This window comes from Panthera uncia, chromosome B1 (assembly GCF_023721935.1).
Source record: "Panthera uncia isolate 11264 chromosome B1, Puncia_PCG_1.0, whole genome shotgun sequence".
NCBI lineage: Eukaryota > Metazoa > Chordata > Mammalia > Carnivora > Felidae > Panthera > Panthera uncia.
Window position 1 is genome coordinate 193084239 of NC_064811.1, and position 20797 is coordinate 193105035.

The 20797-nt window shown below is 39.2% G+C and overlaps 1 protein-coding gene across 1 annotated transcript in view; it reads right to left on the reverse strand.

Annotated features, from left to right (window-relative positions):
* Window positions 1-9929, reverse strand: part of WDR17 (WD repeat domain 17) — an 89968-nt gene extending 80039 nt beyond the window's left edge. The window contains exon 1 of the mRNA XM_049631802.1: window positions 9835-9929. Coding sequence (XP_049487759.1) covers window positions 9835-9900 — 66 coding nt within the window. The 5' untranslated portion in view covers window positions 9901-9929. The remainder of the gene's footprint in view (window positions 1-9834) is intronic.
* Between the last annotated feature and the right edge of the window lie 10868 nt (window positions 9930-20797).

The following is a 20797-nucleotide window of genomic DNA, read 5'->3' on the forward strand; positions in this document are numbered from 1 at the left end:
ATAAAAATGGTTTCTGATTTATGTTTAAACAAATCTTGAATTTATATCTGGAAAAGAAACATAAGATTTAAACTAGCGGGTAAAATGGAATCATTTAAACATTTTTAACTTTCTGCTCTTTTTTACTTTTTTTTAAATTAATAAACTGTTTTTAGAGCAGTTTTAGTTTCACAACAAAACAGAAGATTAGAGAGCGTTCCCACTCACTCCCTGACCCCCAATATGTACAAGGTCCCCCACCCATCTATCCCCCATCAGGTCAGTGCATTTGTTACAATGATGAACCTGCACTGACACAACGTCATCACCCAAAGTCCACGGTTTACATTAGGGCTCACTCCTGCTGTTATACACTCTATGCAGTTTGACAAATGCAGAAGGACATGTACCCACCCTTTTAGTATATTGTAGAGAAGAGATTCACTGTCCTAGAACTCCTCTATGTTCTGCCTATTCAGCTCTCCCTCTCTCAATAACTCCTGGCAAGCACGGATATCTCTGCTCTCTCTGTAGTTTTGCCTTTTCCAGAGTGTCATATTGTTGTAATCATACAGTATGTAATCTTTTCAAATTGGCTTAACTTAGTAATATGCATTTAAGTTTCTGCCATGTCTTTTCATGGCCTGAAAGCTCATCTCTTTTTAGCAATGAAAAATATTCCCTGTTCTGGATGAACCACTTATTTATCCATCACCTCCTGAAAGACATCTTGGTTGCTTTCAAGTTTTAACAGTTACGAATAAAGCTACTATGGAGGTGCCTGGGTGGCTCAGTCGGTTAAGCGTCTGACTTCAGCTCAGGTCATGATCTCACCATTTGTGAGTTCGAGCCCTGCGTCAGGCTCTGCGCTGACAGCTCAGAGCCTGGAGCCTGCTTCGGATTCTGTGTCTCCCTCTCTCTCTGCCCCTCCCCTGCTCATGCTTTCCCTCCCTCCCTCCCTCTCTCTCTCTCTCTCTGTGAAATAAACATTTAAAAAAACTTTTTTAAGCTGCTATAAAGCTGCACATATCCATGTGCAGGTTTCTGTGTAAACTTAAGTTTTCAATTCATTTAGGCAAATAACAAGGGGTGCAAAAGGAGGTGACTGCTACATCCTGGTAAGAGCATGTTTACTTTATGGGGCACCTGGATGACTTCTGATTCTGGCTCAGCTAGTAATCTCACAGTTCCTGAGTTTTAGCCTCGTGTCATGCTCTGTGCCAACAGAAGCCTGCTTGGGCTTCTCTCTCTCCCTCTCTCTCTCTGCCCCTTCCTCTCCCTCTCAAAATAAACAAACATCTTTCAAAGAGAGTACATACATCTTGTAAGAAACCATCAACCATGTGCACTCCCGCCAGAAGTAAGTGAAAGCAGCTACTGCTCTCCACCCTCAGTGGCCTGAATGTTGTCAGCGGTCCGGACATGCCAGCCTAGTAGGTATGTAGCAGGAATTCACTGTCATTTTAATTTGGAATTCCCTGTGCTGGTCATCTTTCCATACACTCACATGTCATCTACCTTCTGAAGTCAAGTATCTGTGCAAGTCTTTGAATTTGCTAGAATGGCTCAGAGAACTCAGAGAAACATGTTACTTACTAGACTACTGGTTTATTATAAAAGGATGTAACTCAGGGAGAGCCAGATGGAAGAGATGTATATGGCTCGGCACAGAATGAGGGGAAGGGCAAGGAGGTCCCATAGTCTCAGAGTGGGCCACATGTTTATCAAGTTGGGAAGGAAAACCCTTCCTTTGGAGTTTTCATGGAGGCTTCATTACAGAGGCAAGACCGATTAAATCATCGCCCAGGGGCAATCACTCAACCTCCAGGCCCTCTCCCCTCCTGGAGGTCAAGGGAGTAGGACTAAAAGTTCCAAGCCTCTAACCATACGGTTGGCTCCACCAGCGATCAGCCTCCAAAGGCTTTTAAAGTCACCTAATTAACATAACAAGACACATTAATGGCTCTCAACGCTTGGGAAATCAGGTCATGTGAATGACCCAAAGTATTTTCTTATAAATCATGATACCGCAAAACATTATTATTGATTCAATTTCTTTAAAATGTAGGCCTACTCAGATTGCATAGTTTTCCTCTGTGAGTTTTGGCAAATTGTGTCTTCAAAGAATTGGTCCATTTCATCCAGGTTATCAAATTTGTGGGTATAGAATCCTTTGTAGTATTCCTTTACCATCCTTTTAATGTCCATAGGCTATGCAGTGAGGTCCACTCTTTCATTACTGGTATTAGTAATATGTTCCTCCTTCTCTCTTTTCTTCTTAGTCTAGCTAAAGGCCTATAGAGTTGGCTGATCTTTTCAAAGAAGCAGATGTTACTTTTCCTGATTTTCTCTACTAATTTTCTACTTTTAATTTCACTGATTTCTGTTCCAATTTTTATTATTTCTTTTCCTCAGCTTACTTGAATTTAATTTGTTCTTTTTCGAGTTTTCTAAAGTAGAAGTTTAGGTGATTAATTTTAGATCTTCCTTCTTTTCTAATTATGCATTAAATGCTATAAATTTCCCTCTAGGCACTGCTTTGGCTGTTTCCCACAAATTACGTTAAGTCATATTTTCAATTTCATTCAGTCTAAAATACTTTTTAATTTACGAATTCTTCTCTGGGGTGCCTGGGTGGCTCAATCAGTTAAATGTCTGACTCTTGGTTTCGGCTCAGGTCGTGACCTCAAGGTTCGTGAGTTCCAACCCCACATCGGGCTCTAGGCTGACAGCACACAGTCTGCTTGGGATTCTCTCTCTCCTTCTGCCCCTTACCTGCTTGTGCTCCCTCTCTCAAGATAAATGAACTTAAAAAAAATATTTGATTATGTGTTATTTAGTTATTTAAAAGACCATGGCTTAGTGTCTAAGCATTTGGGGATTTTCAAGTTATGTTTCTGTTACCGATTTCTAGTCTGATTCCACTCATGTCTGAGAGTAGACCTCATATTATCTCCATACTTTTAAGCTGTTGAGATGTGTTTTATGGCCCAAAATACAGTCCATCTAGGTGAATGCTCCATGGGAGCTTGGGAAGAATGTACAATCTGGTTTGGGGTGAAGTGCCTTATAAACGGAAATTATATCCAGTTTACTGAAGATGCTAGAGTCCAACTACATTCTTAATGATTTTCTGCTGCTAGATCTGTTCAGTCTGACAAAGCATTAAAGTCTCCAACTATAATAGTGCACTCATCGATTTTTCTTTGCATTTCTATCGATTTTTTGCCTCATGTATTACAGTACTGTTATTAGGCGCATACACATTAAGGATTATTATGTCTTCTTGGAGGAGTGACCCCCTCTTGGAGAGTGACTATGTACTATCCCTCTTTATCCCTGCTGTGAATTCTGCTCTGTCTGAAATTAACACAGACACACCCACTTCTTTTAATTAGTGCTAACATGGTGTATCTTTCTTCATTCCTTTACTCTTTATGTATGTCTTTATATTTAATGCAAGTTACTTATAGATAACATATAGTTGGGTCTCTTTTAATTAGTGGATTAGAGCATTAATGTCCAAAATAATTCTTCATGTACTTGGATCAGTATCTTCCATATTTTTACTGCTTCTTCCTTTTGTGGTTTCAACTGAACACTTTATATGATTCATTTTTTTTCTTAGCGTATCAATTGTGTCTCATTTAAACATTTTTTTGTGTGTGACTGTCCTAGAGTTTCTAATATACAACTCATCCAAGTCTACTTCCAAGGTAGTACTTCTCAGGTAGTATGGGTACCTTCTAATAACAAAATATCCCTAATTCGTCTCTCCATCCCTGTATGATCATTGTGATTCATTTATACATAAGCAACATAGCATATATATGTGTGTTTGTATAAAAGTATAATCAAATACACTGTTGCTATTTTATTTTGAACACACTGATATTTGTTAACAAGATCAATTAACAGTAAGAAAGATAAAAGTTTTTATTTTACCTTTAATTATACACTCTCCAATATTCTCCCTTTGTTTATACAGATCTGAGCTTTAAACCTTTATCACTAATTTTCTCCAAAGAACTTCTTTTGGGGTGCCTGGGTGGCTCAGTCGGTTGAGGATCTCACTCTTGGTTTCGGCTCAGGTCACGATCTCATGGTTCGTGAGTTCAAGCCCCAGATCGGGCTTCGCGCTGACAGCATGGAGCCTGCCTGGGATTCTCTCTTTCCCTCTCTCTTTGCCCCTCCTCTGCTTGCTCTGTCTCTCAAAATAAAGAAACTTCAAAAAAATTAAAAAAAAAAAAAAAAGAACTTCTTTTAACATTTGTTGCAACAAATTCCCTAATGGCAACAAATTCCCAAATTTTTGCCTGAGAGTCTTTATTTCTCCTTCGTTCATGAAAGAGAACTGCAGTGTTATCAGTACAGATTTCTAGGCTGGTATTTTATTTCTTGAACACTCTTAATATTTCATTCCATTCTCTTCTTGCTGTTATGGTTTCTGAAAAGTTCAATTTAATTCTTATCCTTGCTTCTTTGGCTTTTTTCAAGATTTTTTTTTTCTTTTTTTTTTTTTTTTTTTTTTTTTTTGCAGTTTGAATAGGATATATTATTTGTAGGTGTAGTCTTTTGTTTGTTTGGTTGTTTTTGCACTTACCAGGTTTTGTATCTTCTGTGCTTCCTGGATATGGAGTTTGCCGTCTGACATTAATCTGGGGAAATTCTAAGTCACTATTACTTCGATTGTTGCTTCTGCTCCTTTCTCTTCTTGTTCTGGTATTTCTAGTATGTACATGGTATGCCTTTTGTAGTGGCCCCATGGCTCTTGGTACTCTGTTCTGTTTTTCCCCATTCTTTTTTCTTTTTTCAGATTTGGAAGTCCCTACGGTCATATCCTCAAGCTTAGAAATTCTTTCTTCAGCCATATCCAGTCTGCTAATGAATTCACTATAGGACTTCTTCATTTGTTACAGTGTTCTGACTCTAGCATTTCTTTTTGATTCTTTTAGAATTTCCACCTCTCTGCTTCAATTATCCATCTGTTCTTGTATGTTGTCTATTTTTTTTTAATTAAAGCCCTTGGCATATAACCACAGTTTCTTTAAATTCTTGGTCCGATAATTCCAACATTCCTGCCATATCTGACTCTTGTTCTGATTTTTTTTTTTTCTCCTTTCCAATAAATTGCTTCTGGTTTTTTGCTTGTTTGTTGGGTTTTGTTTTTGTTTTGGGGGGTTTTGGGTTTTTTTGTTTTGTTTTGTTTTTGCCTTTTAGTATGCCCTGTAATCTCTGAGAGGAGAACATGAATATAGTGATAAAAGGAACTGTGGTACGCAGACCTTTATAATGTAATGGTACATTGAGGGTGGAGAGGAAACATGAGGAAGCATTTGAAAGTGCTAAGATTAGGTCTCTGTCTTTTGGTGAGTCTATGCCTGTGGAATGTGAATTTTGCCTGTGATTCTTGAGGGTTTTTTATTCCCCAGGTGGGACATGAGGGGTACAGTGGGCTTGAGATAGCTATTTCCCTTCCGCCACATAGGGTAGGTTCTGAAATAACCAGCAAGTTGGGCTCTGCTAAAAGAGTTTCCCCTGAGAACACCCTTGCTAAGAACAAAATGCCTGGACATATTTCACAATACTTCCTTTTCCCCTCCCCCAGCCAGGAGCATGCAGGGATTTTCCCTGATCTCCATGGTGAAGGCCTAGTAGAGATCCTGGAGGTAAAAGCACATAAAAGCATGGCAGCCTCCCTGGAACTTTTAACTCTCAGACTTGTCACAGGAGCCTCACAGCAATTCATCAATTAGTTCAGCTTTTCCTACCCTGGTTCTGCTTCCTGCAGACGCTTTAGCTGGTGGGTCTCTGCTCCAGTAGGTTGCGAATTTCTGTAAGTGTTTGTCAGTGTCTCCAGTGGTGTGAGAAGCAATCTGCCTTGTGATCTCACTTCTCTTAGAGATCTAAGAAGAGTTCTTGATTTTTCAGTTCGTTCAGCTTTGTATCATTTTAAGGATGAAATGAAGACTTCTAAGCTCCTTACCTGGCAGACTAGAAACCTAAACTCCCTCTGCTAACTATTTATTAAAAATAAGTTACTTCAAAATCCATTTCGTCCATACACTCTTACTTTAACTATCAGTATATCTTGAATTTACTACTTTTGAATTTCCAAACTTAATCTAAAAATATCATTGTTGTCATCCAATATGGTATGACCTTGTTCATAAGCAGCTTTTATAAGTCTTACAGTCTAACAACTTAAATCCTTTTTAAATTCAGAGTTGAATAACATGTCCAAACCAGCCATTAATAATAAACAGGACAAAACAAAATAGTGACTTATTTTAAAAATCTAGGATTTTGGATGAAATTTGAAAAAAGTTATACATCATTAAATATATAAATACTACTGCATCTATACATCTTGATTATAGGCAGTATTTGAAACTTCGACATTATTTTTCAAAAGAATTATTAAAAATATATGTAATACTATGTATCTCCTATAAAGTGGTATCTGCAATCACTAAAGACATAAAAAGAAATGTCCAGAAGCTTGTGTTATCTTTGTAGTCCGCATGAATATTACACAATTAATGAGTCTGCATTACTGAAAATGGAAAATGTTCAACTGAAGGTCTATTCTAACATATGTGTCTGTACCTTAAATATAAATCCTATAAAATGTCATATATTTAGGAAAATAAACATATGTTAACTGAATGTAAGCTCATTACATATTTCAGATAAATATGATGTACCCTTTTGCATCCTTACTTTAGAATGTTTCGTGTGTGTGTGTGTGTGTGTGTGTGTGTGAGAGAGAGAGAGAGTGAGAGAGAGAGAGAGAGACAGAGAGAGAGAGAGACAGAGAGAGAGACAGAGAGAGACAGAGAGACAGAGAGAGAGAGAATGACTTAATCTCCGTGTTCATTCCAAAGATTTGTTGCTTTAGAAAATACCATCTTTTGGGGCGCCTGGGTGGCTCAGTCGGTTAGGCGGCTGACTTCGGCCCAGGTCACGATCTCACGGTCCGTGAGTTCGGGCCCCGCGTCGGGCTCTGTGCTGACAGCTCAGAGCCTGGAGCCTGTTTCAGATTCTGTGTCTCCCTCTCTCTGACCCTCCCCCATTCATGCTATGTCTCTGTCTCAAAAATAAATAAACGCTAAAAAAAAAAATTAAAAAAAAAAAAAAAAAAAAGAAAATACCATCTTTCTGGCCCAGAAACAACATGCACACTTTAAAGATGAAGTACTAACCCTTTTGGTACACTGAATAATGGAGATTTATAAAGGATTCAGGAAGACAGTCGGAGCATTGGGACACCCCACATGCAACTGACACTGTCAGTAGCCTGGCAACAGCCTACTTGCAAAGGTATTACTTTATTTTCTTAACCTAAATTCAATTTTGTGTTTCAATCTCCTATGAAATGCACCTACACACATTATAATTACAGTAGAGATGCTCTACACATTAAGTGCATGAAATGCAAAAAAATTAAACAAGTGGTAAGAGTATATTTACATTAGATTTGTATAATATTAAAGCTCATTTTTGAATATGCAATAGTATGCAGATATGAAATAATCACAGTGAAATTTAAAATATAGGGGCGCCTGGGTGGCTCAGTCGGTTAAGCGGCCAACTTCAGCTCAGGTCATGATCTTGCAGTCTGTGGGTTCAAGCCCCATGTCGGGCTCTTTGCTGGCAGTTCAGAGCCTGGAGCCTGCTTCCAATTCTGTGTCTCCCTCTCTCTCTGCCCCTCCCCTGCTTGCTCTCTCTCTCTCTTTCTCTCTCAAGTAATAAACATTAAAAAACAAATTTTAATTATAGAGTTACAACTGCCAAAAATAAAACTATAAAACTAAGTGAAAATTAAGTTCATATATATGTGTCTGTGTATCTGTAGAAATATGTACATATGCCATCAATATTAATCCTATCCAAATTAATTCTATCATAATTTCGTACTAAAGATCAAACTCACTTGTATGTAATTTTTCAAAGACTCCATTTTTAAACCACAATTTTAACTAAAAAAAAAAAATCCAACTTATCTTTTCCTGTGAACAGTTAAAAAATATTATATTGAAAATTTTACTAGGCTGAATGCTGATTATATAGGATATATATGCACAGACACATCATCTGAAAAATAGTAAGCTGGATTTTTAAAGAAATTAGTCAATATTCATGTGCCAATTCTCATTATTTAGAACAGGATCTTTCATTCCCATTTAAGTCTATGTAAGAACTGATCAAAACCTGAGCCAGAAGAACCTCAAGCCCATGAAGACGATGTGGTCATTTCAGGGTCAAACTTTATCCATATGTAATAACGGCAACTCTCGTAATACGTCTCAGAGCCAGGAATTCATTTATAAAGGCCAATGGTAGTTTTAAAGGGTGTCAGGATGGTGTCAGAACAGAGGAAAAGAATTTGAATTCTCATAATCTCTAAACTACCCTAAAGTCACTATATAAAGGAACACCCAATTTTAGTAAAAAACATTTTAGCAAGCTAGACTACCATCCCTATGCTTTCCCACTGAGAAATACACGGACTACACTGGGAAAAAAGCCTCTGTATCCACATCAGAAATGCGCGTATTATTCCATTAAAAATGCACACGCACAATACAGAGATGCTGTGGGGTGTCTGTGTCCTGTGGCACGTAGTAAACCCACAAGCTGGAACAGTTCCATCATTTATGGATAAGACTGGAGTCCAGAATGAAAAGCTACCCATGGATCCTCCACCTGTGTCCTGAAGAATGCTTTAGGGTCCACGATATGAGGATTATTCCCCAGGGTTTGCTATTAACTGGCTCCGGAGATGTTCACTGGCTTGTTTCACAGTTGAAAAAACAAATCTCAAGAAAAGCCCAAAGGGCAGGAGGCTTTAAACTGCTGAGCAATTACAACAAAAGAGATAATTAAAAGGAAGTAAAATACTGGGAAAATGTCTTTCGTTGATGTGCTGAGAAAGGGACCCGAGGAAGTGAGGGGGAGAAGGCAGTGCTGTCTATCTCCAGTCTTGTCTGCCCTCGAACAACGGCGAGGACCAGCTGGTGAGACTGCGTGAAGATACTCTGGCTCTTTTGTTCCAGTCACTAATAAAAGGAAAAATCCAGGCTGTGTAAGAAGAAAAGAGAGAGAGAGAGAGAGAAAGAGAGAGAGAGAGAGAGAGAGAAAGGAGAAAGGAAAAAAAGAAAGAAAAATCCACAAAGTGCCTTCATCTAAATGATTAAGAAAACTTCCATTAAAAAAGTGAAAATAATCAGAGACGTCATACAATTTTACACAAAATCCATCTTGATTAGATGCATTTTTAAATAGCAGTTTTCTACTATTGCAATAATAGATCAGAATAGCTGTTTTCAAAATACTATACAAAAGTTGCCATAGTAACAATGCCAAGTCCTTTTGAAACATAATTAATTGCCTAAAAATTCATCAAATAGAATATGGCACTCTTCTTCAGAAAATTTCTGCATTTTCTTTTACAGTATTATTATATATGTAGTATTAGCATGCACATCTTCTATTTCATCAAGTTTTTCTCTATGTAAAATGATTTTGTTAAAAGTATTACTACTTTCATCCATCAGTCTCATTAAAAAGAATTCTGTTTTATATTTAAAGCTTAAAGATAATCTGAAAAAATTAAGAATTCATCTGAAACCAGGACGGACAAAAAAAATGCCTTTTCCTCAATATACAACTGTATTTACATATTCTCTTCTTACCTCTGCTTTTGAATCGATCAAGTGATTATCTTATTTACCCTCAGAATATTTCAATGAAAAAATGTCCTCAACATAAATGACAAACACAGCTGCATGAGTAGTAAAGCAGAAAACAAAATCCACAGAATATCATAATTACAACATAAATGTATCTTACTCTTTGTAGTCCTTCATACCAATCATCTTGATCAAACCAATTTGAAATGTAAGTCATCCAAGCCATAGAATGTGTCTACTTTAATCAAGGCAATTGGAAACTCGGCATCAGAACAGTCAGCACCTAAAGTAACAATAACGTGTTTCAACCAAAAAGCTTTACCAAATTCTGCCTTGTGAAATGTTGTTCAGTACAAGAAGCTAGAAGCACAGCAACATTTCAGCTGAAACAGCTTTAATAATTTACAAAGAACAGCATCTGTAAAAAATAATGCTAACCCAGAAAATGTAAGCCTATAGTCAAACAGGAAAGAAAAACCAAATAATCATTACGTTGTTGTAAAGTACCAACAAATGCTTCATCAAATATTAGGCTTCCAATTTTCATTCTAAAAAGCATGTGATTCAACTTTTTCAAGAAGGCAAATTAGTTCCAAAAGTGACCCAGTTATAAATAAGGAATGCGAAGAAAGCACAAAGCAACAGGAAGGAGAACATCAGTTCCATTCTCAACCTTAGGAGTTGGAGATAAAGCCGGAAGAAAGCCTCTGCGTTATAAGGTCTATGACAAGACCAATTCTGTATTTCTATTTGCTTCTGTCTCCATACTCGAGAGTTAAGTCATTTTAGAGTCAGCTGACTGCTCATTACCTAAGTGCCTCGAAAAGCCAAAGGCCACACCTCACTTAATAGAGTGCTCATATGCTTGACAGAGAATCACAATCACGTGAATTTGATTTATTTTTAGTTTTACTCACTTCTGGAAGAAATTTACTAGCCATGCTCAATAAGAGATTCCCTGGGACACTGGAGAGCACGTGGACTTCAAGACGCCCTCCGTAACGTTGACGTGCTTCTCCCAACGTAACAAGTCCTGACTGATCTTTTCCTCACCAAAGAATTACACCTCAATGGAGAAAAAAGGAAAGAAGAGAAGGGGGAGGGGGTGGCGCAGAAAGAAAAAGAAAACATTTGGGTGACTTGAGTGTTTCATTATTCGTATCCCAAAAGTAGCACGGCATCTGTGCTGGCATAAAAAGGTACGCATGTAGGACACATGAATATCACCAGGGCCGACTGAGGAGAGCCTTCAAAATTTATCAGATGGAACATGGGACTCTTCTTCAGGGTACCTCTTCCTCCTTTTCCTCTAAGGCCTATTTTCAAATACCTGCTTGAAGCCTCAGGTCACATGGCTTGGGAACAGGCTTTTCCTTGTGCAGGAAGTTGTAGGACTGATGTAATCTCTTGTTTACCTCTTGCTGGACTCCGTTCAACCACCTCTAAGCATTCCTTACTTTCTCCTGCATTCCCCGTTTCAATGACTGTCATTTTGCTCTTGGCAGTAACCTGAGACAAATACCTCACGCCACCTGTGATTCTTCACCGCCCTCCTCTGCCAGTTCCACTACATGTGATCACCAAGTCCTATCAAACTATCTTCAAAATCTCTCTTCAAAAGGCCCTTCTCTCCAGCCATAGTGCCACTGTTCTAGTGAAACCCCTCATCATGTCTTGTAAAAACTAATCAAATAACTTACCTATTCATTTTCTGCTTGCACTGCAATTGCTAAACACGTTCTATACCATCATGATTTGACGCCTGCAAGTTTTTAAATGCTTTTGCCTGAGCCATCCTTCCCCTGCCCCTGTGAATAATGAGCTCTTTGATATTTAAGGCCTTCTAAGACCCAACTTAAAAACTCTTCCTCCTTGAAGACTTTCTCAAATGCACCAAATTCCTCATCTTTTATTGCCTTTTATTTGCATGCATTGGATAGTGATTACTTGTGTAGACAAAAATTGTGAGTTCTCCAAGGCAAAGGAACTTGCCTTATTCGTATTTGCATAGAATATACAGAATGTTTGTTGAGTGAACTGACACTCCCAGTGCTACAACAGTTTGTCAGCTAATGGCAGGTCACATGAACTGAAGGTACTTACTACTGAAACTTGGAAAGGGTCTGAAGAAATGCATCCAAGTGACAGGTGATGTACTTACCAACAAATGAAATAGGATTACAATTCAGATCCTTATAGGGAGATGGCTAGCCAAACCATTTAAGAAATGTTTTTTGAGTGTAAAATTAAAGGCCAACTTGAATCGGTAAAATTATTTTAAAGTCATATCAGCACAAGTATATTTATTACACCATTGTAAAGACAATGCAGTTAAAATGAATACCTTGTTTATAGGCACACAATAGTTTGGATGTTTTATTTTGCGATATTTTTCCACAAGCACTATTTACCATATTTACAAGAATTAAGAAAAGTAAAATATTTCACATCATGTAATCCCTGATGAAATATTATCTTGCGTAAGACACGCAGTTCCCAATTGTAGTTCAGGTATTTTGATGATCTGAGAGTGACTAGAATCTCACTGATTTAGTGTAAGAACGACAGTTTTCAACTCTCACCTCTCCTCGGTGGGTTAGGACTGTGTGGAGTGCAGAGCTGAAATCTGGCCTCACAGGGGAACCATGTCACCATCACTCAGCTGTAACTGAGACACAAAGGACAGAGTCAATCTGGCACTTCTCCCACATATTTATTTATGTCTGTGGATTGGTCTGTGGGTCTGACTGATTATTGTTAAAATCACAAATTTAACGGGGCGCCTGGGTGGCTCAGTCGGTTAAGCGGCCGATTTTGGCTCAGGTCATGATCTCGCGGTCCGTGAGTTCGAGCCCCATGTCGGGCTCTGTGCTAACAGCTCAGAGCCTGGAGCCTGTTTCAGATTCTGTGTCTCCCTCTCTCTGACCCACCCCCGTTCATGCTCTGTCTCTCTCTGTCTCAAAAATAAACGTTAAAAATAAAAATAAAAAAAAAATCACAAATTTAACTTAATTCATAGTCAGAAAATTCTTAGTACCTCCTATGACTAGTGCTGGAAGGAAATGATAATAATCAAAGACTAAATATCATGCTAAAGAAAATGAGGAGAATGAAGTAAAATTTTTTCTAATGTGAGGAAACGTACTGTAAGCATTCATGTCCAAACATACAAGTAACCTGAGGTTTGAGTACTGGTTCTGTTTCATATCCCTCTCTGTATCTTTGCCATGACCCCACCATGGGCAGACTGTATGCCACTGCCCGTTGGCTCTGGACTTGCCACATGACTAGTTTTTCTCAGCGATACATGCACGGAAGTCAGAGTGCTCCGGTTCCAAGCTTTGGAGACAGGGCCTGCTTCATGCCTTTGTGGCTCTGCCCTAAACGCAAGAACATTCCATGGCTACCCTACTGGTCCAGGAAGGAGGAGAGACACGAGGGCAGGGCTGCCAAAGACAAATCACACACACCCGCTCGGCCAAGCCAAACCTGTCATAAACCCCAGGATCGTACTTGTGAGTGTTATAAATGTTTAACGTCGTATTTTGCTGAGTTTTGGAGTGGCATGTAGGAAGTATTTTTGTGGCATCACTAACTGACACATTACCTCCTGTGGGAGACACACGCCCACGGAGATTAATCAAATCAATACTCTCATCTGATTTACACTAGGAAACCGGGGTCTACTGCCTGTGCGAAATAAGCAAGATTCATAGTTATGACTATCTATGTCCTTGGCAAAGTTTTAAACGCGAGGACTTTTTTTAAATTAACTACATATACCAAGAAATAATTACTTATATAAGGAATCTGAATTACCTCATGTTATTTTTTTCAACCTTTAGGAACCATGAGAAAACGGCATCTTGTGTGATCCATCCATACACATGCAATGTCTCCACTTTGCTATGCCTCTCGTGTATGAAGTGCTTTGTAATTCTAGGAGCAACTAAGGGATATAGCCATTTGAACTAAATGAAGTAGGGCCCTGTTCTCATTCTGAGAAGCTGATCCTATGTGGCAGGCATCAACATCCTACTATAAATATGGGGATTAAAATCAAGATACGTGTCAGCAGTCCCTAGCCTAGAAATCAAAGGACTTACAGTTCTCTGGTTGTGATTTCACACGAAACTCTGGTACCACGTCCTGAAATGTTCATTTCTGCCCTCCTCTGTCTAAACTTGACAGTGTTTTCATTTCCTTGTGCCTGTTTAAAATCCTAAAGGGAGTAAAGTGACCTGTTGTGCCTATCTACAGTTTGGTCTCCATCATGGCTGTTCTGATCGAACATTTCAATTCTGTCATCCAGTTTTACCTCAGACCAACATACTGGCTTCACCCTCTGAAATTCTGTTTGCAGGTGATTCCTTCTGTACTAAATCCATCCCTCCAAGTGATGTCCTCTTACCTACCTGCACCACAGTTCCTGTACTCTCTTAGTGAGCCCCCGTCTGCCATCTTACAAGACAGAAACGGTAATTATTTTGAACTTCCTAACGAACCAAGGAAGCACGTGCCATTGCTTGTTCACCAAAACAGAGCAGAGTCAAGTGTAAAGTAAACGGCACTATTCACAATTCTTCTCTTGCCTGCCTGTATCTGTCTAGAATCATGGCAGGTGGGTTAGGGGAGAGGACAGTGGCTGGCAAGTGCACACGAGCCTCATGCTGAAGGTCCTGCACCAAATGACAGAGCCCTGGGATCACCTGTCTGCTTCCCCTTCCTATGCACAGACACTCCCCGTGAGGAATCAGCAGAAGGCAGATGACAAAAGCATTGTATCATATGATTTGGGGGAGTTGTCGACCCCAACTAGATCAACACTCTACCTGAGAATCTCAAGAGGGGGCTCCTGGGTGGCTCAGTCTATTAAGCATTCAACTCTTAGTTTTGGCTCAGGTCACGATCTCATGGTTCCTGAGTTCGAGCCCCAGGCTGGGCTTGGTGTTGACAGTGCAGAGCCTGCTTGGGATTCTCTTTCTCTCCGTCTCTCTCTGCCCTTCCCCTATTCTCACTCTCTCCCTCAAAAGTAAATACACATTTTTTAAAATGTGAAGAGGAAGTCTGAGTTAGAGATCAGATACACAGTTTATTCAGTAAGCTCCAAACAGAATGATTCTATATATTTATTTTTTTAGAATGATTCTATATGATTAAAAGATGGTTACTTATAAGGCCTTGAATCCCAGCCATGGCAGACAAGTGTGTATATACATACGCACGTACACACACACACACACACACAGGCGTGTGTGTGTGTGTGTCTGTGTGTGTGTATACACATATCTCTAATGCTCCTACCAAAGACAACTAGAAAAGCTGGATGAAAACATGTAAAATCCAAACTAAAAAGGGGAACCCCAAGAGAAGTCCACAGGGTCTTGCCAGGCACTTTTTCTTTGGTGGGGAAGGGGCAGGGAACACTACTGTTTCCCCAGTAAGATTTGCCTATAAAAGTAATGGCTAAACTACTAAGAAGTTATGGGGAACTTCTGGTACTCTCACACGGCCTGAAGAGCAAACCTGGAGTTCAGATGCTGCCAAGGGAAAAAGTGATCTAATAACGGTGTTCCTTCAGCAACAACTGCCTGGGTCTACCTCTGAAGACTAAGAAATGAAGTGGAACTAGCCCATCCCCTACAAAGAGTGAGGCTCAGCTTCAAATAAACTCATTCCATAATCACACAAAGTTGATCATCCCTACCCTACTTCTCTCCAAAAGCAAAAGTGTGTATTCTCTGGAGGAAGAGGACATTAAATTGTCACGCTAGAAAGCAGGCAAGAAAAGTGCAAAGAATAACAAGCCCCTCTCCGAAGAGAAAGGACATACTAATGGTTCCACTTTTGACAAGGCATGGGAGAAAGAGATGACTGCCACAAAAGCAGGTAAGAAAAAAAAAATCTGATAAAATGGTAATTAATTCCTAAAGGCCAATGTGAACTACAGCATCAGTTTAAATTTTTTTAATGTTTATTTTTGAGAGAGAGACAGAGCACCAGATGGGGAGGGGCAAGGAGAGAAGGAGACACAGAATCCAAGGCAGGCTCCAGGCTCTGGGCCATCAGCACAGAGCCCGATGTGGGGCTTGAACTCACGGACTGCAGTATCATGACCTGAGCCAAAGTAGGACGCTTAACCGACTGAGTCACCCAGGCACCCTTTTTTAAAAAAAATTTTTAATGTTTATTTTTGAGAGAGACAGTGCATCAGTTTTAAAAAAAAAAAAATAGAGGTTTCATGGGGTGTCTGGGTGGCTCAGTCAGTTAAGTATCGGACTCTTGATTTCGGCTCAGGTCACGATCTCACAGTTCATGAGTTCAAGCCCTGCATCAGGCTTGGTGCTGGGAGCTAGGGGCCTGCTTGGGATCCTCTCTTTCTGCACCTCCCCTGCTCTCTCTCTCTCTCAAAATAAACAAACATTAAACAAACAAACAAACAAACAAACAGAGGTCCCAGATGCAAGCTGAGTTTGTACTCATTTCTAAGAACTTTTCCACTGGCCTCAGCTGGGTGCTTAGGAGAAAGATGGGGCAAATCAGGACCGTCCCCCTGGTGGCTCAGACTTGCAGGAAGCTTGGGGCTGTAGACAGGTGACAGGCATGAAACATGGTGTATCCCTGAATCCTGCTCTCGCATGAAACAAATCCTTCAGCTACTAGAAACGAGGGAACAAACACCCTCACTCCGGGGACACTGCAGGGAGAGAAAACGCAAATCTTATCTGCCTCCAGGAAGGCACAGAGAATCCCCCTTCCCAGCCCCAGGAAGGAGGTGTTTCCCCCAGAAGGGGGAAGGGAGGCAGCAAAAGCTGTGTGTGCTGGGGTGCCCCAAAACAAAGCACGGATCTGCCACTGTTGGAGGGGGCGCGAAGTAGTTCGCTCCTGCTCAACACCCACCATGGATGCACAGCGGTTTGGCCGCCAGGGTGCGGTCGGGGAGGGGGAGACACAGAAGTGTCCCCAGGAACCAGATTCCCCCAGTCTGAGAGGTAAAACTGTAAGACAGTGATACACTGGGGTACTAGACAATAAGTAAAATGCATTATACATGACACAATGGATACACCCTACAATGTAAGGACAACTGAAGGTCAAACATACTGCCTGAGTCCTTTTAGAAACAGCTGGAACACAAGCAAAGCCAATCGATGCTACGAGGAGTTATGAGAGAGTTTTCTTCGGGGAGACAGCAGTAGTGACAGCAAGGAGCCAGGAGGGGGATTTCCTGAAAGTTTACGATGTTTCTTTTATGCTAATTATGCTAATAAGCACATTTTGCCAGTACAAAACACTAACCTGCACATTTCTGCTGTCAGACATATAATCTAAATTTTAAAAATTATACACTAAGAACTCACAGCAGTGCTTTCCAATACTAACAAAATTAAAAGGGGGGAAAAACTCCGAAATGAACTTGTCCACATAAAGATATTGTAGAATTGGATTATATCTTCTAATTTCTCTTGGACTCTTCATCTCCTAGAGCTTCCTGCCTCACTTACCACTTCCAGCCACGGTATCTCGGAACACATTAACTTCAGTCTCTGTCCCTGGGATCCAGCACTAAGACTTCTTTAATCCCCAAGTCTTTTTAGAAGCAGTGCCAGGGACAAGCAGATGAGGAAGGAGACAAAGAATGATCCCGCAAGAAGTGAGGAAACACCGAAGTCTCCCTTTACAGGCTGAAAGGGACTGGGCTGAGCTGGATCAGGACCTGTGCTTGGGGGTCAAGAGGAACACCAACAGGTTATCTGACGACTGCCATCAAAGTCACATCCCTGAGGGACCCCTACCTCCTTAATCCCTGCTATCCCGGGAATGTGGCCGTGCGCAGGTCTCCACGAGCACACCCCCACGTGCCCGAAGAGTCTGCCGAAGTTCCCACCTGAGCATTTCAGGCTTTGACCAGACCTTCAAAGTATTAAACAGCCACATCCAAAGAGCCATCCGAAAGCTCAAATTTCAAAACAATTTCAAAGCTCAGCCTTGAACCACAACAAATTGGTACTGCTGACAACACTCCAGTGTTTGGTGATTCTAGTTAGTAACAGGGATAACATCTGCAGTCGTCTTCTCCTTAGTTTCAGTCGCGTGATATGTTTAATGTGTGGTCACAAACAAAAGAGACGAAAGGCTATGTATTTTTACCAGAGGATAGAATATATACAAAGTAAATGTAAGATGGCTACTCAAACTGAAAAAAACAATATCTGAAATTCAGATCTCAACAGATGAGTTCATTGGCAGACTAGATACAGCAGAAGTCCGGATTAGCGCCACGGAGTAAAAATGACTCGCATACACCTAAACTAATGCAGAGGGAAAAGAGAGAGAAATAGAATCTAAGAAGTAGAAAGGGTATGGTGAAAAGCTAAATACAGATATAATGGGAGTCTTTAAGGGGGAGGAAACATAACAACTAATATTTAGGGGCACCTGGGTGGCTCAGTCAGTTAAGCATCCGACTTTCACTCAGGTCATGATCTTGAGGTTTGTGGGTTCGAGTCCCGTGTCGGGCTCTGTGCTGACAGCTCAGAGCCTGGAGCCTGCTTCAGAGTCTGTGTCTCCCTCTTTCTCTGCCCCTTCCTAGCTCTCTAATATGAACATTTTAAAAAAAGCTATTTAAAGAGAAAAAGAGTGAGAAATTTCCAAAACTGATTTAAAAATATCAAGTTCCTAGAGCTCACCAAATCCCAAGCAGGATAAGCCAAAGTACAACTTTATCTAGGCATGCCAGTAGGACGCTGAAAACCACAGCCAAAGAAAAAAATCTTTAATATATGGTCAGAATGTTGTCAAAGATCAACTGAAATAATAGAGTCAAAAGACAATGGAATAGCATTTTTAAAGTTAGCAGAAAAAAATAACCACACACCTAGAATGCTACACCCAGTGAAAATAAACATGAAGGCAAAAATTATGATATTTTCATAATGCAAAAACTACGAAATTTATTGTCAGCCAGCCCTACCTAGGAAACATTAAAGAGAGTTCTTCAGGCAGGAGGAAAATGAACCCAGGCAGAAAGATGAAAATGTTAGAGATAACAAAGATCATCAGAAAGAGGAAATATATGGTTGAACAGAAACAGATACTAACTACACAAGACAATAACTGTAATGTCTTCTGAAATTTAAAACATTTATAGCACTAAATTCTATGAAAACAGTAACACAAAAGGTGAGAGCAAGTTAAATGGAGTTAGGATCAATGAAGAGGTAAAATTAATCCTTTCTATTAAACTGTAACGAGTCAAAGTTACGTCTTAGAATCTCTGGTCTAACCACAAAAAGAATAATATACATACTATTAAGTGAATCAAAGGAAAATATAATAAAAAATTTGTGGACCAGAGAACAAAAGGTTTGATTGTACATGTAAATCGAATTGTAACAGTTATACATTAGTTTTTTTTTTTGTTTTTAATGTTTATTTTTGAGAAAGAAGATCAGCTTAACCGACTGAGCCACCTGGGCGCCCTTCACACATTAAATCAGAGTGGATTAAATTTACGAGTAAAATTGGCACACTGTGTAAAAAAAAAAACTCAACCATATACTCTTCACAAGAGTCATACTTTATTAGAAGGGAATATAGAATGGTTCAAAGTCAAAAACAGAAAATTATATGCTAGATTAACCAAAAGACAGCTATTATAGTTACATAAATAAAAGAGAAAATAAATTTTAAGGCAAGATACAGTAGTAGAGGGACAGAGGGACATTACTTAAGAATAAAGGGGTAGATTCGACCAAATGACAGAACAGTCTTAAAACTGTCTGCACTCAAACTACAGGACTCTCAAACATAAAAAGCAAGAATAATGGAATTAAAGGATACAGATACAGATCCATCATCATAATGGCAAGCTTTGAGTAATAAATCTCAATATCTGATGAAATAGAGAAAATTCTGTAGAAGTGTAAAAGATCTGACCATATTTAATAAAATTGGCCAAATGACATATATAGATAAAATACTGTATCTAACAGTGATAGAGTTCACATTCTTTTCTAGCGAACATGGGGTAATAACAAAAAGAAACAGTGTGCTGAGCTATGAGGAAAAGCTGACCAATTTCCAAAATATTGGAATTCTTTGAGTGTATTTTCCAGTTGGAATGAAGTCTGAGATCAATAAAAGAAAGATAACTAGAAAATCCACAACTGTCTGGTAATTAAACAGTGTGCTTCTAAATAATCCTTGATTCAAAGAATAAGTAAAAATGGAAGTTAGAAAAAACTTAGTACTAGATGGCAAAGCCACAACAAATAGAAATTGGGGGTTACAGCTCAAGCAATGCTTGGAGGTAGAGGGTTATCGACTTACGTTTTTCTAACAGAAAATAAAAAAGAAGGATTTAATTTTCTATCTCAGAAAGTCAGAAGAAAGCAAAATAAATCTTTAAAAATGCAGAAAAAGGAAATAATTCTGAAAAGAGAAAGCACATTTATATTTACAAACATATAATAGAAAACAATCAACTAAACCAAATGCTGGTTCCTTTAGGTCAACTTTTAGAAGACTTAAAAAAAAAAAAAACAGAAAAAGTACAAATATAAATAACAGGAATAAAAAAAAAGACATCACTACTGGAACTACTGACAATCAAAAAAGAATAAGAGAATGTATTAACACATTTGCAGGAATATAACAGATAACTTGGATGAATGGACTAATTCCTCAAAAAAAACCACAAGTTACCAAAGTTGAAGAAAGAATGAGAAAATCTAAGTGGCATTAATATAAGGCTACAATTAAAACTCTCCCACAGACAATCTCCCAGGCCCAAATGGTTTCACTGGTCCATTTTTGCAAATGTTTAAAGAAAAACTTTTACACAAATTTTGAGAGGTACAGTGAAAGGAATCACATCAATTCTTTACGCCCTGCCAAAACCTGGAGAAGACTTTGAGAGGGAATTATAGGGCAATCTCTCTCCTAAACTAAGTGTAAAAATCCTAAACAAAAGAGTAGAGACACGTGTTAATGGATATTAAGATTTAATATTGTGAAGATGTAAACTGCCTCAAAATTAATCTACAGATTTAATACAGTGTAATTAACAAGTTAACCTAAAATTTAGATGGATGTGTCAATGGCCAAGAATAGTCAAGGCA